A 19,379-nucleotide genomic window follows, 5' to 3' on the forward strand; every position below is an offset into this window, starting at 1 on the left:
TCCTGAGGATGACGAGGATGGGATGGAATACCTCGTTGGTCAGTTTTTGGTCACCTGTCCCGTCTGCACTCTTTTGCAGGTGCGACCTTTTTATGACTTTACTCGCCTAACAAAAGAGGGCCAGCAGTGGCCTTGGTTCTCATGGAAATAAGGATAAACATGGGCCTTTCTGCATACCAATCCTACTGATACTTCAGTAGCAACTATAAACATCGAGCGTTATCAGGCCTGAAACGCAGACAGTGTCTGAAAAACATGTAGCTGTACTTTCAGAAAGTGCAGTTACTTAGAAGGGATTTATTTGAAAGAAAAACTCCTGAAAGGAGAAAATAGCCCTGTTTTAGCCAAACCAGGACAACTAGTCATGCCCAGTGAAGGAACTGAAGGAGTAAAACATGGCCCTGGGCTTCCTTGGGACAGCCCAGAGTGAGGTGAATGTAAAGTTGATTTTTAACTTTAGCCGTGGTTGTCTTTGGGCCATGAGTTTTGTGCCCAAATAGGTTGCAAATCTAAACTCAAGCTGTTCTAAGACCTACTTCTCTTCACAGCCCCATGGTATTGCTGGTTGTACTTCTGTATAGTGAGCTGGATGAGGGAGCTGAATGAGCTCCAAAAATTTTGAGGGCATCAGGTCATTTTTTTTTTCAGTCAGATCATTGCCTTGATCCTATTTATTGTATAGGCACGCAAGGATTAGCCCTAGCAAAAAGGTAGTATTGCAGCAGCCTGGGCTTGGATCAGCTTAATCTGCCATCATACTTCAGGCTTTTGAAACACAGCACAGAATCTGACACTATGAACTAAGAATTTTAATAAAATTCTCAGATTCAGCATTAACATTATTAAACAGACTGTAACAGTTTAAAAAGGTAAACAAAAAAAGGCAAAGACATTAAATACATTTAAAAATCCCAGGATACCTTTCCCAGTTTACATATTCAGTAACTTAAATGCAATGAAAAATTTTTCAGATAAGCTGTAAAACTGGAAAATAAAGGGTAATCTGAAAGCTAGAGTTATTTTTTGTATGTGAGTTGTGTTGTATGTTTTATGTTATAAAACAACATTATTGAAGTTTTTACATCTCTCTTCTTCTTTGAAGTTACCTCCCTTTAATCTTTTTCTCTAATGAAGTAGCTTTATCTTTTGCCTGTTGTTATAAAATACTGAGGGGAATGAGGGGAGGTGTTTCGTTTTCTGTTAATGTGGGAGAAAATAATCCTTTGGAATTAATGCCATTTTAAGACTTGGAGTGGTACCCTTATACAAGTTACTTAAGTAACGTTGAGTTACTTTACACAAACTCCTTACAGTTTCTTCCCAGGGTTTCCTTTGTTGATTCTTAAAATATATGATTGAATCCACATATCAAGATTACTTTTCTGTCTTATATAATCAAAATTAACATCCAAAAGTCTTGGCTGTGATAAATGATTTATTCTAAAATAATTCAGGAAGGCTTTTGAGAACTTGTTATTTTCTTCTTAACTGTTTGTGAGTAAAGATAATTTCCATCAGATTTGGTTTCATCAAATGTTTTGTTTGTTGAAAAGTATTTTCCAGTAATATATGAAGGAGACATTTTTCTTTGTAGTATTTTTAATTATAACAGGATCTCAAGTTAAATATAATGCAAGTTGTGTGCTTCTGTTACTGGGAAAACCGTATCCCATTTGTAATGAGACATTTGTTAACTTCTGTATACAGATTGTGGTTCGTTCCATAAATATTTGTGGGTTCTCTGATGTCCCTCACAGGGTTTTATCTATGACAAATTCATACCACAGTTCTGAAACTATTTTTTGGATAGAAGATTTCTTTCTTTTGCAAAACCATTTGCCAATGTCTCTCTTTTCCATTTAATATTTTTAAGTAGTCCTACTTTGGTTTTCAATTATTTAACAAAAAGGATTATTAGAAATATACGGAATGGTTACATGTTATTTGAGTATATTTCTCTATGGGATACTATTCAAAGCTCCCATGGCAAAATTAAACCCTTGTTACTGCTATCCTGAACAACTCAGATTGTATTGTTTAAGTGAGTATGATTCCTCACCGTTACTGCTTTTCCAAGATAGCTTTGTGCTCAACCACCTTAAGTACACTCAAAAGCCATGCTTAATGTTTCTTATGTTTCAGCTCTTACTGTGCACACTACTTTATCTCCCCTTATTGCTATTAAACCTGATTATGCTGCAGTAAAAAAAAACACAACAGATTAGAAAGCTGTATACAGTATGGTTTTGTTACATTTCAGAAGCTATTCTTTCTTCTTTTTTTTGTCCTTAAAGGTGGAAGTCCTTTTTTTTTTTTAGAACTGGTTCATATTCTTATGGGGTTTATTAGTTGTAGGCACAAAGATAAATGTAGCATTCTTCAGCCTCTCAAAACATTTTTCATGCCTTCTGATGCTTTTCATTGTTAGGGCTTTTTTTTTTTTTTCTGTGAGACGGCAATGGCAAACACTGGTATGTTAATGGCTAACACAAGTGCATGTTGAGAGTAATAAAATACAGAGATAGTATCAGGCATCTCCATTGAGTTCAGTGTCAATGACTGGCATAAATCACAGTTACTCCCATTTTTCTGGCATGATAGTGTGTGTTCTCCAGCAATAAAAAATAAACAGGTGTGGAGATGATACAAATAGAACATAGGAGTATCTATACATAGACATATCCTGTACTTGCAGGATAGGAACAGAAGAGATTTGAACTCCTCCTGATAACCATAGTTGTTTGACTACTGAATAGTATTATTTAATCTTTGTATGTGGCAGCTTTTCAAAGAATAGGAAGAAGCTTGCAGATTAGCAAATCCAGGTGCAGAGCAAATCTGAAATTTTTCTGTTTCCCAGCACACAGTTGAATATTTATATACATTCAGAAAAATTCAGAGGAATGCAGTTTTCTGGTATGTGTTGATTCAGACTCTCTTTTGATACACTTTGTTCTTCAGACAGCTTACAATGGTTGCTTTTCCATGTTCTTGGCATAATAAAAAAAATACCTGATGTATTATGTTACTGCAAGTGTTACAGAAGTTGCTTTCTAAAAATAATTTTAAAAATCTACATATTGTAGTCTTCACACGTTGCAGCTCATAAAAATTTTAAGCAACTATATTTACTAAAATGGCCTTAGACTAACTACAGATGATAGAATTTGCTGTTTCCCAAATGAACAGTGTAATGAGCTGGGTATTTGTGTGTGTGTGTTTTGTATCTGTGTAGTGTTCCTGCATTTATTCTTTTTTTAGCTCCAGGCAGAAAGTAAAACTCTGAGTTTTCTTCATAACCACCACCATTTATATGTTTTTGGTGCCTCATGGACTTGGTTGAACTAACTGACATTGTGATCTGTAGTGTTCATGATCAATGTTGTGAATACACAGGGATATTTTGAGTATATGAGGATGACTCTTGCCTGATACTGCCCTGTAAGCGAAGGCTTCTTTTACTTAAGGCTTCTTTTAAAAAGATCTCTAACAAGCTTTGCGTACATGCTGAATAGTAGGCTTTAACCTACTATGTGTGTGTAGGCTTTATATTTAATGTTTACGAAAGCGATGGTGTGTTCTGTGGCTTCCTATGGCAGGATGTAGGTTTCCAAGAATATGTTGTCTCCTGCTGCCAAAAGTTACCTCAGCAATAGTTTATGATGAATGAGAATCCTCTTGAGTTTGGGCTCTGCTTGTTTTTGTCATGTCCTTTACATGTTCTCTCTGATGCTCCCAGATTTTAATGTATTTTACATTTTCATCCTAAAGATGAGTTTTGAGGTCAGTTTCCTAATAGGTTTCATTTGTTCTGTTTTTCATCCTCTAAAGCATATTCTAAATATCTTAAAAGCTTTTACATAAGTAACCCTTTTAAAGTGATGTGTCTGTGTGCATGTAAAAGTTTACTTTCAAACTATTCAGTATATTGGTATCACAGTTTAAGATTTGGCAGTAGTATGCTTTTAAAACAAAAGCTAACGATTTATTTTTCATCACAGAAGAAACAAAAAGCTACAGTCACTTCAATCTAAAATAACTATTTGTAAATGTAAATTGTAGTAATTGTATTTAATAACATGGAGGAATTAGTGGGTTCAGAATTGACTGTAAGAATGAGACTCAGAACATATCAAAGTATGCTGTGATGGAGCACTTCCTTTCTCTGCTTCAGTCCTCCTGCAAAGCCAGAACAAACTGGAAAATGCTTGTAGGGAAGTGGTTTGTTCAGGAGGATATTTTACTTTCATAATGGAAGAGATGGATGTTCAAAAACTTTTTCTGAGAGGGGAAAAAACCTTATAACAGATCTTAGGAAAGCTGGAAGGTTTGGGGACTATGCTTTTTATCTGGTTCTCAAGCAGTTGACAAGAAACCTATAAAAATCTGATAAGGGAGTTTCAGGGCATTTTGTTATGTTCAAGAAGCATTCTCTAAGGAAAGAAAGGAGAAGACTTACCAGATAAATTGAGTTTTGTCCTGTGTTTTGATAATGCCACCTTGATTGTTCAAGTCCTAATATTTTATACAAAGAAGACAGAGAAACACCAGTTTGAACAACTGCCTTTCAGCTCTTCATTCCTTTAAGAATTAAAATGAACATGCCTGCCTTTACACTAGAACTGGAAATGCTTAATAGCATTTAGTTGATACTAAATTTCCTCTAGAAAGAACTAAACGTGGAAGTGGAAGAAACATTTTCTGTATAACTGAGGTCTTGCCTATTGGTTAGCTTCTGTCTGTGTAGCAAGATTTTCTGCCCACAGGCATGTGAACTCAAAGCTGTAATTCTCTCAGGAAACTAAAAGTGGTGGAACCTTGATATTTTGTGGGCACTGATGATTTTACATTGACCTGTCTGAACTCAGGACTTAATCATTATATAGGACATAGCTGAAATAAAATTGAGTTTAAATCACAAAGGGAAAAGTTCAGACTTATGGGTACAAATATTCAAGATGCGCTTTCGGGAAAATTAATTTTGGGGAGCTATATTATCTTTAAAAAAGAGGAGGGTCTGGGAAGAGTGGGAGTACACCAAATTTCTTGCCTGAAAATACAATACAGTAGATGCAATTATTATGCAGACATGCATCATGTCTGAAGAGGAAACTGTGCCAATTATCAAAGAAAATTGGTATTCACATATGCATCAATATCTTGAGAAACCAGTTGATTTGCAACCTAAATTAGGAGGAAAGCGGGAAAAGAATGAGTGTAAAAACAGTTTTGTCATGAAAAACTTTGACATTCAGGCAAATCTGGATTTCTCAAGTAGGCTAATTGTGTTTTCAACAGGAAATTTATAAGCTTCTCGATAGGGTAATCAGTCACTTTTTGCAATATTTAGGTGATTTTTACTTCCTTTTCTAAAGTTGTCTTGACATCTCTTAATTTTCAACATTCACTGCAAAAGGATCATTTCAACGTCTGAGCTTGCCCCTGTCTTCATAATTAAAGGGCTGTCTTTCTATCCAGCCTGTCTTGGTACATTCCTGAGGCAACTTGAACCTTACTTTTGATGCTAGTAAATCTAGATAAATCTAAATATTAGCATAATACAATATGTATTTATTGCATTTCAGAATGGAGAAGCAACAACCAGTCTGGTTTCAACAGACTAGCAGTGGCTAACTGGCTGCAGCTTCATAACTTGTGAGCTGTGGGAGATGTGGTTGAACCTAAGTATTCTGCTATCCTCCTATAGTTTTTGTGTCTAAAGCTATTTTAAACAAAGTGAATCCATGCATTTCTGCTGAATTCCAAATTTTCGAATGAGATCCAAAGGCATACTGTAGATAAGTTCAAGTCATATAAGAGAATATTCAATAAAAAAGTAGCATGCCTTAAAACACAGCAAAAAAGTAAAGATTCGAGTACTCCCGTACAGCTTATCAAGTGTATGAAAGGTGCCTTTTTTTGTGTTTTGCAGGGAGTAATTCAAGTGGGATGATCAGATTTGTATAGATGGCTCTGGTTTCTTCTGAAACCTGATTGGAAGCTTGAAACTCTACTGCCTCTCTAGTTAGATCATAATCTTTTATTTTATTTCAATACACACAAAATAAATTTTAATTCTCTGGGGAAATGTGAAATACACATTATTCAATATGTCTCTTATTTCAATATGATTATGAATAATTTCTGCCTTTTGCAATCCTGAGAATCACTGAGGATAAATTAAGATATTGATTTGCATCTTTTTTCTTTCTTCTTTTTTTCCCTCTTCAAAAGTGTATTTAGAAGTAAACTTCCCTTCAATATATCTTGTTAGGCATAGATTCATATTGGATTTGGGAGTGCCATTAACAATGGGGTTTCAAGGAAGTTTAATGGGGTTTTAAGGAAGACAAAATAATGATTTTAGCATGAAAGGTAATATATTTCATAATGAATATGGAATGAGTTTTCTACCAGGACAGTTTCCCAGTGATACTTAAATGGAAAATGCAGTGCAAGGACTTCAGAAAAGAACAACTAAAGGAGGTAATTTTAAAGATTTTGTTACTGGCATTTTACAATATCATATACAGTATTTTAAAAATAGTTCCAGCTTGCCATTAGGAATAGAATGAGTCTGCAAAAAGAAGAAGAAAATACAAGTGGTGTCTTGAGAAATTAATTTAATCAGTGCCAAAGATAACTGTGAATTGACTTGGAAAGTTAAATATTCATGTTTTAGAGTAGTTTCTTGTTGTATTATCTATGCTGTAAACATCATCTGTTACAATATACATGTGCTGAAAATATCCATGAGTACACGTTCCTTAATGTAAAGGAAAAGCTAGTATTTCTTTCTTTATAATGTTCTGTGCTACTTTATATAGAATTTGATTGATGTCCAGGTATGAGTTCGATACACTGACACAACAGCAAAGAGAAATCCTGTCCCATGTCAGCTTATCAAACACACTGTGGACAGTATGTCTTCTAGCATGTACCATTGTACTCAGTTGTACTGCACCATTTAAAGAATGGAATTTCTTCAGTGAAATTGGAATGGAATTGCATCAAATAGGACTATGTTCAGTGAAACTCAACCTCGGTATTTCCAGGTGAATTTATAGAACATCTGAAAAGACTGAGGTATTGTACCACTAAACTAGTTGAATCAGCTAAAACAAAGAAAAATACTGGATGAAAGCAATGGGAAAATCACAAGATTATTTACCTTAGCTATGTGATAAACCAAGTACACATTAAATATTTGAAAAATCAAAATTCAAGATCTTTTACTGCCAAACAGCATTGAGTTTTGAGATAAAATTATTTCTACCATGAAACAAAAGCATCAAAGTCTTTGGCTTATAATGTATTTTGGCTTTTTTACTAACCCCCACACCGGACTTCCACTCCACGCACTTAAACTCTTCAAGGTTTTTCCTCACTGACTCTGTTTAGAGAAACTCTATTCCACTTGTTTTTTCTAGAAACATTTGGCATCCAAAAATATCATACAGACCTTCCTTTGGAATTGTGCATACTTATCATTTATACAGTCTGTCAACTGTATATTTATACTATGCTCCCTGAATTTTGGTGAATGCTTCAAAAATATAACGAGATTCCTCAAACTGTCTAAACATTAAACAGTATAAAAATGAAAAACTGATCTTTAAAGTTTAGACTTGCTCATGCTGTTATTTTTGCTGAGGAATTTAAACAATAAAATTACAAAAGTAATTAAACAGATGACATCTAAATACACAGCTGCAAACTTCAGCTTGATTTTATTTTATGCTTTTTTTTGAGAGACTGAAGTTACTTTATGGTTTACCATAGCATACCTTATCGTCATAGGATCATTCATACTGTGTTCCAGATACAACTCTAGAAGACCAACTGCACTGCAGAAGTTCAGCTTCTTTGCAGGCAATTACTGTACCAGAGCCTTTGGAACAAGGGGCTACTTTTAAATGTCTGGTCACCTCACAGGATATGTAGAGCATTTCCTGCCGTAGGACTGGAGGAAGGAAGCACAGGGCCAAAATGTTTGATGTGTGATCTGCTGTAATTCCTTTCATGTGTTTAGTAGCTTTTATATGATCAGCGCACTGCTACCAATCCTGACCTTGGTGTGGTCCAGTTCACGAAAATCTGACCTTCCTAAATGGATAGCAAATGAAATTACAGCAGCACCCACCTGGCACCACCACTGTAATTAATGGACATGAGGGGGTGTTGTTATTTTTCCCTCTGAATATGTACCTACTGGGTTTCAAAATAAAAATATTTAAGTAGTTACATAAATAGTGTACATAAATAGTATCTCGATAAAAAGTTACAGTAGTTCATTTTTATACATATTGTAATGTAGTTGCATTCTTATAGCACTATATATCAGATGATCTCAAAATGTTTTCTGTGCAATTAATTATAGTCACAACATCATTTTGGCATTTTGCCCACAATATATATGACTAAACTGTTGAAGAGGTTCATTTTGTTGCTTGAGAGTCACATAATAAGTAAATTCAGAGAGAATAGGAGTCAAATCTCCCTCTCCTATTTTCCTTTGGCATGTTCTAGCCTTGCAGAGAGGGAAACATCCTGCAGGCCCGCAGGAGGCCTGCCCAAGCAAGATCTCTAGTCCCAAACCTTGTGCACAACGTATGAAGACCTGACAGACTTGGTTCTTCTACGTGTCCATGTGTCCAGTTACGTTTGTCACCTGAAGCTCTAACTGAGACAGCATTTGATCCTTTTGAGAGGATATCAACCACATGTGCAAAATAGTTACAAACCATTTAATTCAATTTCCCAGATCTCTTCTTCTGTATGTTCTAAACCAAATCTCTTTTCTCTTGCATTATGATAGCTCAATGAAAATCAGTCCTTTTTAAAATGGTTTTGGGTGAAAGTCAATATCTGTATGACTCGGTAGTTGCAGTTGATGAAATTGGTCAAGTAAAAGACGCAAAGTAGTTAGCCAAAAGAAAAGTGACTGTAATTTTACGATCTTTCATCTCTGAGTGGTTGAAGAAGTCAGATTTTTGTCTGTGTTGTCTATTTTTAAGAAAAAACTTACAAAAGAATTTTGAGGGAAGACCTATCTACTTCAGCTTGGCAAGAAAAAGCTGTTCTGAAAAGTATTAGTAAAAAGAAAATAGCATATTTTGCTAAGATTTTTTGGAAAAAGTTAAGTAGTTTGATTATTACTATTATTATTTTCTGTAGAAGAGTTACTGCTGCACAACTGAGAAAGCCCAGAAGCAGAGAGAGGGGATAAGCCTGTGTTTCTATCTATCCCATCTACATTTATTTCAGATATGACTGTTTAATACCTAGCTTGGAGGTACTGAAGAGAAACAGTTGTAGGTAGAGTAGTGTCTTGGCTTTGCTGAAGATGTTGAATACCTTCTCTTAATGTCATTCTGTTTGCCAGGACCCAAGATCTTCACAGTAGTAGAATCTGTGCTGTGCTTGAAGTGTCTTGAAGCTCAGAGTGTCTTGAAATAGCAGTAGATCAAACTCTTTTTCAAGACTGAATTTTCTAAACATGGGCTCTTTTATCTGATGATCTATTCTGGATGATCATGAGTGTAGATGATTTGTTCTGTACAACCAATTGTCTTTTGTCTTTTGGTTTTTTTCCACCAGGCACTTTGACATTCATGTTTTCAGTGATGTCTTAGTGCACAGTAATCTGTAGTTGAATCATCTTTTCTTTTTTTAGTGTGTGACTTAAAAGTACCGAGTTCCGTAATTTCTCCAATATGCTTATCCTTGTGTTACCTAAAGATCTTTATAGCTACTTGGTGTCTCATCGTTTTCTTCAGCTTTTTTACACTTATACCAGTTCCTCCCTTTGCCATGATACTCATCTGTAGGTATAAAGAATGAAAAAGGAACCAGTGCCCAAGAGACACGAGTCAGACGTTTATCCAACATTAGTTTAATATAGAGGAAAATTACCTGTTTTACTTTTGCTTCGCTATATCAATTGTTTGAAGCAGTCTAGCACAATCAAAAGAAATTTTTGTATATGTTTCAGGCACTGCTTGTCATTTTTTCAACATACTAATTGCACAAGTAATCTACCTCCAAGTTGATTTATGTCTATTCACAAAAGCTATAAACACTGCAAATCATTGTAGAGTTAGAAGTATGACCATTGATGACTACAAAATGTATTTAGTTAGAATTCAATTAATAACTTCTTCCTTTGCATTAGTGATGTGATGTATTTGTCCACTATGTAAATGTTTAGAAGTGGTCAGTCATTTTTATTTCACTTATCAAACTAGCACTGATGTTTTCATTTTATAAGGGTCTTCCACATCTGAAGATGAAGCCAGGTACCTTAACCACTTTGACTTACAGGACACCTGCCATGTAATGTCTTCTGTAGATAATGCTGATGTATCTGATTATACAGAATACAACACAAGAGCTAATCAGGGAGAATGTAGTTTTCTTTGCTAAACAGATTCCTGTAAAGATTAAATGTAATGTTAAAATGAAAAGTGACATACATATAGACATAGGAACAAAATAGTATCACTTGCTAATCAGTAAAGTATTAAACAAAGGACCCTTACTGTACTCAGTTTATATTTGTATTTAATAAGGATTTGCTGGTATCCAGTCCAGAGTATGCTGCCAGGAAGTGTGGAGATGGGGCAGTAGCTGAGTTCTTCTGAAACTGGACTGGAGAGGGGAGAATGAGCGGCTGCCAGCAAAGCCAGTCGTATGTGGCATAGTTCCTGGGGAAAAGAGGCAGAAATTACTGGAATTGGAGTTTGATGCTGATGGCGTTTGAGAGCCTGCTCTACTGACTCAGACTAAAATAAACTGTTTCCAACGTCCTGGCAGTCATAAAACACTGTTTGCTAAATCACAAGTAAGTCTCCCTATGGACAGGTGGCAGAGTGGGGAAGCAAAGCTGAGGTCACCCTTCAGGTAAGATGCGGAGCTCACTCAATATGGCAGAATGTGTACTCAGGATCATGTACAAAATTTTAGAAATTTGTCAGGACCTTCCCTTCCCTTCTTCCCTAAGGATGTCTCCTCCTCTCTTCTTGCAATAATAGAATTTTCTTACCTGCAACTTTTCTTTAATTTCAGCGTTAGTGCCCTGATCCCATCTTTCTTCTCCCTCCTACCCACTCCTGTGCCCTCCTTTTTTTTTTTTTCCCCCTTAACTTCTCATTCTTCTTTTGGTCTTCCTCATAAATGTATGTTTTTAGTCTCTCCAGACTTAGGCACATCCAAGTCTTCCATCATGAACTCTCACGCTACGGGATTTCTTTTATCCCTGTTCTAAGATCATGTTGATGTATGTTCTGTGATGTTGGGAAAGTTCTGTTTCTTTCCTGGTGGCTCAAGTGTTAGCTTCTTTGCCTGTGACAAAGAAGCATCTACTTGCTATAAACTAAAATAAAAAAAAAGTTGCCTTTCTTTGCGAAGCTGACTCCCGTCTGGAGTTTTACTGATAGAAGTTCAGCATTTTCAAAGGCTGGTATTGTTATCACAGATGCTCTAGGTTTACCGCATTTTTGTTCTGTGCCCTTCTTGACATCTATAGCATCTCACTCCAAATAGAGCTGTGGTCCATTGCTTCCCTAAGAAACAATTGTTTCAATTTCCTGTTTGGTGTAACACATTTAATGGCCTTGTCAAGGAGAATAAGTTGGGAAACTTTATTGAATTGAATTGGGGGAAAAGGCAGTTAAGGAGCATTAGGTCAATTATGAATATTGCTGTGATTTCTACACTAGGTCAGTCAGATCTCATTTCAGACTACGTTTGGGCTGAGACTCCACAACCTTAAGCAGAAGAGGAAGTGGTCCTCTTGCATAGTTTTACCACTGGTTTTACCCCTGTAAAGTAGAGGGTATATATTGATCCAAGCTTACTGTCCGTTTCCTGTTTTGATTAGAATAGGAAGAATCTTTTAGCACTAGAAAAAACCTTTAATAATTTGATTTGGATAAATAGATTTGTCATCTCTGTATCTGGAAGCAGAAATCAGTGTACACAGAGATCTCGGAAGTGATAACAAAGATTAGCTGTTGTGTGTAAAGTCTGTGAATATTTCTTAATCATTACATAATGTATTGTCTTTAAATACCATTTTCCTGGCTTGTTCAGCTTTTTGTAGGTCTCAGATGAGCTATAAGTGAATAGATTTAACTTTATTACAGTGAGTCTCAGAACTATGCCTGTTCAGCAGCACGTAGTAACTGGTTCAACACGAGCTGTTTCTTAGATAAACATACAAAAAGCCTGACCCAGACTAAATCAATTTAAAAAGAAAAACATTAAAGCTGTGTTTCCTGTTACATGCTTATGGTTGTCTTTGATTGTTTATGATCTTACTCTATTATTGACCAACTGTTGTATTCTATACCACCTGCCAAAAGGTTCAAATGGGACAGTGAAGTTGTTTTCAGAAGGGGAAGGCAATTAAAATCATAACCCCTACAGTATGTTTCAGCTGGTAAAACAATGTTCATGCTAGGGTTAGAGAAGTCATGAATTTAGCTTACTGTTTCCCTGATTTTATTTGTTGCAAGGATTTCGAAAGCTGCAGAATCAAAAAGGTTGCAGAGTTCATACATAGCATGTATGCTTAAGATTAGGCCAATTCTGCTGTGGTTTAGCTTGTTCTTATCCTTCTAGGAAGTACACAACTAATAAATTGGGGGTGTACTTAGGAAGACAGTTGATATGGAAAACCAGAAATTAGTGCTTATGTAAATGCCTGTATGTATAAAATTTATTTGGGAAAAGGCTATATTTTGATCCTTGAATAAAACTGGCAGGATATACTTTCTGAAAGCAATAATCAGTTTAGTCAAAACATCGAGGCGTTAATAACTAATCCTTGTATTTTACATATATGCATAAAATATGTGTTTCTTGAAATGGGTAGTCTATAGAAACACAATTTGTCTGCTTGGATTTCAAAGGTGTATCTGAAGGATCAGAGGAAGAGTTTTGTATTCTATATAGGAGATTGTTAATCGTAGGAACAGAATGAAAATGCAGTTTTTATATCAGCATGAAAGTATTAGGCTGTGATATCCCAAAGCAATACAAACATTATCCCATCCTTGAGATTTTACAAAATTAATTGGATCAAAATAAAAAAGATCCAGTGGACAAATCTTACACCAGCAATGCAATGCACTAGTACCTTGTGTCTGAATAGAACTTCTGTGTATTTTGCTGCACCTAAAAATGTGTGCCGAAGAGTGATTTCATTGGCTTTTATATTTAAATACATAAATTTATGAGTGGAAGAAAACCATTGTCACAATGAGGAATTTCATACTGGCACATACAGCCACATTTTGCTCTAGGAGTTCAGATCACAAGGTCATGGTTGTGCCGAACAAGTCTAAGGAGTATAGTGCTAGGTGCAGCTTAATGCAAGTTATCAAGCTGCTCATAAAGGAACAAATGAAAAATATTTTTTATTGTGAAGTCCAGGAGAGAATAATTCATTATGCAGGTGAAATTAGTATCATACTTTGTATTTTATGTGCTTAAGCAGATTTTATATGTAATTTGGTGCTTTATTTTCAGTTATATTTCACAAAACATATATTCCAATATTTACTTGCATTAGGCAAAGTACGTAAATAGACACTGGGTCATACAATAATCTACCGTGGGGCTTTTTGTTTGTTTTAAAAAAACTCAATAGAACTGCATTCATATTGAGGAAACAATGCCTAGAAAGAATAATAAAAGACACAGTTGTTGTGGTTAGATCTCTCTGTGTGGAAAGTTGACAAACATATTCTTGAGTTTTAAGAAACCACATTTAATTTTGAAATACCACTACTGACATAACAGATTTTCAGTGTATTTCTGCTAAGTGTTTAAGAAAGTTATAAGGCTACTGAACAGTGTCATCACACTGCCTCACCAGGAATGACTTGATCAAAACGGCTTTCCTGCCATTCACATGCCTCTGTGGGTAGATATGATTAATTACTTAAATTGCTAGCATACTGTGTTGGCGACAGTGGCAATGGTATTAGCAGTTTCGACTATGTTTGGATTTGGGCAGCATTGGGATTGCACTTTGAAATAGGTTGCATACCTATACTTACACATGTACTACTTTAATCGTTATTTGATTTTAGATTGTTAGCCTCAATGATTAAACGAATTGCAGAATTATTAAGTTCTCTGTGGAGACAGCAGTTACATACTAAATAAGGACTCTGGCAACAGACAACAACCTAGAATGGAATAGCAGATTGGATGGCATATGCAAATAAGAAGCTTAAGCTTCAATTCAGGTCTATGAAGTCAATAAATATAGACTACAATTTGATGTGATCATAGATTCAATGCAAAAAAATTTAAGATTTTGCTTCCTTTGCCCCTTACTTCCTTTACTGGCTTGTTTTGAAAAATGGTGATAAATTCAATTGTGCATTTTTATTATAATATCAAATGAGCAGTGCACATAAAGCTGTATTGTTCCTAGTGTAGAAAAGGCAAGATAATTTTTTGGAAGATTTACTAGTGAGTCTTAGCAGAAGACAGATGGTAGTAGGAGTCTTCTCCGATACTGGTCACTGGTAAAACTGAAGGGTCTCAGCAGCCTCCACTTGTGCAATAGCTCTTGGATGTTTTGTTGAAGTTGACTGTGACTGTTTCCCAAGCTCAGCTCAAGATTGAAATATTTCGTAAAATCTAATGCAGTAGAATTTAGCAGAATCCAAAAGTAATGTGGTTGACTCAAAAATGCTTTTTTCTCACTTGTCAGAAGAATTTTAATAACAAACCACTGTAGTGAAATTCCATGTTAAAAAGATTGAATTGTTTTTCCATCGTCTTGGAATATTCTTTTTAATTTTTATTCTTAGATAAATTTGAACAGTGGAACAATTGTCTCACAATGAAGTTGTTCATAATACTGATACATAACTGTTCTTTTTGACAACTTGGGTGTGACATCCCTTATTTATTCAGCAGGTATGAATTAGTCCTGACTCCCTATAAAGCTGCTCATATGGACCTGATTGAAAGTGCAGTGAAGTCAATGGATTGATCTCATATTGACTGTGGTGGATCTGGCCAAATTTTGGAATATATGTATTTGCATATCTCCTATTGGATTCCATAGGAAAGAGGCAGCTGGAATCTTCTGATCTGGACTTAAAATAATGCTTAGATGTAATCGAGAACAGCAAATATGATACCTTAATTTTCTTAATTTTGTATCTTAATGAATATCTGATTGGTCTGATTTTGACCTTTGTTGCTGATTTTTTTTTTCTTTTTTTTTTTTTTCCTTTGGCATTAAAGGAGAGCACTGAATCTGGGAATACTTCGAGACCCTGGATCAGAGGTTGAAGACAGACAGTATCAAATAGATCTTCAATCTATAAACATTGGTACTGCTCATTGGAATCAGTTGAAACCAGAGAAGGAAAATGGAAAAGGAGGGGTTTTGACAGAGAGTGAAAGAAATTCTCAAAATCCAGCTCTTGAATGGAACATGGCCAGTAGGTAGGAAGTTTTTTTAACTTACTCTTTTCTAGAATTACATAGGACAAACACTGCAGTTCTCATTTGCAGTATATCTGAATCAAATAATTCTGTATTGTTTTTCCTTTACTTAAAGCACATTTCCGTGGAGTTTTGGATTATACATTTGAAATGTGTATTACTATTACTGTTACACTGTAGTTACTGTCTATTCATTTTGTGCCTTTGTTTCCATTATAAACTCTTTTCTGAGTGGCTTACTGTATGTCTCCAGAGCAGAGACTTCAGCTTCTCAGTCTACAAGCAATGGGAGGTTTTGGGTTTTCTTTTTTTTTCTTTTTTTAAACTTCTTTTGTTTGTATTCTTACAAAGCTTGAGTAAAACCAGCTTAGACATTTCTAAGTTAGAGGAGGATAAAGTAGAACATTTCCTATTGGTTCTGAACTGTTTTTTGCACTTCTCTAACTAAAACCAGATGAATTTTGAGAATGAGATATTTCAACTGAGTCTCCCTTATTGTGTATTGTATGATATGCTCACGCAAAGCCTCGCCCTCTAGTTAAACAGGGTTGAAAGATAAAGCATGCATACGCTTGCGTGCTATTTTAAATTTTAAAGTTTTCAGATATAAAATAGGTTTTTTTAATTGGTAATTTGTGAAAATTTGGGATTTTTATATTAGTTTTAATATACTTGTTAATACTTAAATTCCTACAGGTGGTTTAAATCTGTATTTTTATAGACTGTGTAGCAGTCAGAGTTCTCTTTTCAAACTGACAGGAATAAGATCTGATGACCACAAGAGCAAGCTATCAAAAGTAATTTTGTGGATTTAGAAGCGTTTCTGCTAGAAGATGCCTGTTTGCCACACATTAGTTATTTATTTTCATTTAAAAGTTCTTTATATCTAATTCATGCAAAAGCAATCTAGTTTTTATGAAATGCATGCATAATTTTATGGATCCTAAGATAAGATTTCTATCTGAATTGAGGGATGAGTTCCTAAAAGTGATATAGAAAACCAGTCCGAATAATAAGGAAAGACAAAAATTGAACTGCTTGTCGTTTAATTTTCAAAAAAAGGGAAGATGAGAGGACACTGAGATTTTTCTGAAAGTCAGGCAAGCTATAGCAAAAGAAGCTACGTGAGGATTGCATGCAGACTGAGCTTTGTAAGTGATGTATTGATGATAGACCAAGAGCGCAAATAAGCTCACTCTGGAGGAGTGCATGCAGGAAAAAGATGTGATCAAGAAGAAATTCCAATTTATCATTGAAAAATAGAGGTCAGGAAAAGCAGATCTAACCAAAGTAATGATAAACCCACAAGGAGTGACAGGAGTACAGATAAAAATTTAAACACAGTAACAGTATGTGTTCTTCATTTATAAGGTCACCTGGTTCTTTCCTATCTTTTAACGATGTATTTCTTTTTTTTTAACTAATATAATTCCATAGACAATTTTTTCTTTTAAATTCTTGGCATTGAAAAAATGTGTATGACCTTCTAGTTGGTGGTGGGCAAGTTACCCGTGAAGTTCTTTCTCACAAAACAACGTAGAGCCACTGGCATTTCTTGAAAGATGAGATGACATTAATCTTCAAAGGACTTCTGGCCAATTCACAAGTTAAGCTAACATAGCAAAACCAGCCACCGAGGAATTGACTTTCCTTTTCCTTCCCATTGGTGACTGAAATCATATTGCCAGCTCACTTTAGTCTGAGCTTTATGCTTATAGATTTGGATAGGAAATTTGGTGGGATTCCTGAAAAAGATAAGAATAAGGGAAGCAGCTATTACAGATAATCTGAGTTCTCTTTTTCTTTATAACTGCTTGGATGTTCTCCTTTTCCTCAGCAGACTTCCAAAATAAAATTTTATTAGAATGTATTTGACAAATAAGTGTGTGTGTGTTGAAATTGCTTTTGAATGAAGCTTCTACTTGGGTTTTAATTTCTATGAGTTGTAATTAAATACATTAGCTTTTCCCTTCTGGTATGCAATACAGTATCTTAATTCCAGCTTGAATTTATTTAAAGAGAAAGTTGGTATGAATGTTTTCTTGTCCTTTTGGCTTAAAATTTTACACATTTACTACAGTTCTGTTTTAGGAGATTTGAATTTTTGCTTTTTAGTTGGCAGTCAGTTTTGCTGCATCTGGGTTTATTTTATGATCTGTGGAAGTGGTGCGCTGAGAACTGGAAGAACCTGCATTGAACTCTGCCATCCGCTGAGATATTTCCAGCATGCATCAAGAGGGTGGCTGTGTGGTGTTTTACATGGTGCTTAGTGTTTTCAGGGTGAAGTTTATCTTAAGATTTCCTGCAACTACCACAGAAGCTTTATTCTTTGACCTATTTTTGATACCGTTTTCTTTTTTAATTCTTTAAGTTTCTTAAACAAGTTTAACCTGGAACATAATGAATGATTTTTACTGAGTTATTTTAGAGTTAATTTCTTTGGTTTTAATATACTTCTATTTGGTTTTCCTTATGGTTTAGGCCCAGTGTTATGGTTTATTAGGTTCACTGGGTTTTAAGATTCTTTTTTGAGATCTGTTTCCCTCATTTTTTAATTCTTAGATGCAGTATAGAATCCAACCTATATCCAAGTATTTAATACAGTTACTTTAAAGAAAAATTCTGCATAGATACCAACCATTCATTTTCCATTCCCTTTTCTAAAAGCATTACAGTTTTTAATAAATTAAAGTTGTAAAAATTCTGAAATAGATTGTATTGTAATTTAGTCTACTGGGTTGAAATTTGGTCTTGTTTTAAAAATTTGCATGAAAAACAAATCACTCTGAATACAAGATCTAGGGATATCATACAAACAAATATTCAAAAGATTTTGCCATAATTTATCATTTAAATGCTTTAACAATCTTTACACAGAAAGTAAATCCTTCAGATTTTCCCACTGCTTTTTCTGGAGTTCAATATTTCTGGTACTTAATGTCTCGTGGGTTTGAATTTTTTTTAAACATTTACATTGTAATTTGGAAAGCAAGCAGTCTTTCTTTCAGACTAAATGTTGAATATTTCAAGGTGTTTAGTGTAAAATTCTTCGAGAGGCTGTTGTGGCATGCTGGTGTGATGCCTTCTGTGCCCCTGCAGGTTACCTCAAGAAGAATGGGGGAACTGGAGCACTCTAGTAGGGTGGGTGCCATCTCTCAGGAAAAAATGTCCAAATGCTGTGCTGAGGATCAGGAATCATAACTCTTTCCATTATGAAATGTTTATACTTCACTGTAGATGTTATAAAAAGCTCCCTAATGGTGTAATATATAAAAAGAATACTGGAAGCAGTCAGACAGTTCTAATAAGGTTATGTACAAGTGAAACCTGTCCACATTTATTCCCTTTACCAAACAGCATGTGAGGAACTGGGAGTACTTAACCAAAAGAAGTTTTCTTGATTGAAAACTGCTTTTTCAGCTTGCAGATCTCCTCCTCCCTCTCCCTCCTCTCAATGGAAAAAACAACAGCCCTGAAGGAAATAAAGAAATATATCCTCTCTTGAGGCTCTCCTGAGGCCTCGCCCCCATCCCTGTGCAATCCTTCTACAGCTCCCAGCAGCAACTTCTGCTTCCTGCAGCCTGAATAAACTCTGTTTAAAAAAGAAAAATTAATTGAGCTTAAAAGCATTACTTCTCTGTGTGGTAATGAATTGAGTGTGGCAATATACTGCATTACAGTTTTGTCCTTGGCATACTACCATCTGGAACAGCTCTCTGCAACTCTCATTGAGTACGTCAGGGAGCCAGTGATCTCTTGTACAGAACTGAACAAAATACCACTCTTGCTTTGCAAGGATCCTCAGAAGGGTTTCCTGCAGATTTTTCTTTGAATAGTTTTCATTTTTGGTTTTGTTTGTTTTTTTTTTTTTTTGAAAGTTGAAGTGCAGCTTGCCAAGTTCT

The 19,379-nt window shown here is 35.2% G+C and overlaps 1 protein-coding gene across 1 annotated transcript in view; it reads left to right on the top strand.

The window, feature by feature from the left end:
• The window catches only part of LOC104165251 (vacuolar protein sorting-associated protein 13B-like), a 270,979-nt gene that overhangs the window by 90,521 nt on the left and 161,079 nt on the right, over nt 1-19,379 (top strand). The window contains exon 14 of the mRNA XM_009704826.1: nt 15,274-15,477. Coding sequence (XP_009703128.1) covers nt 15,274-15,477 — 204 coding nt within the window. The remainder of the gene's footprint in view (nt 1-15,273; nt 15,478-19,379) is intronic.

Source organism: Cariama cristata, unplaced genomic scaffold, assembly GCF_000690535.1.
Source record: "Cariama cristata isolate BGI_N322 unplaced genomic scaffold, ASM69053v1 scaffold7657, whole genome shotgun sequence".
In the NCBI taxonomy this organism is placed as follows: domain Eukaryota; kingdom Metazoa; phylum Chordata; class Aves; order Cariamiformes; family Cariamidae; genus Cariama; species Cariama cristata.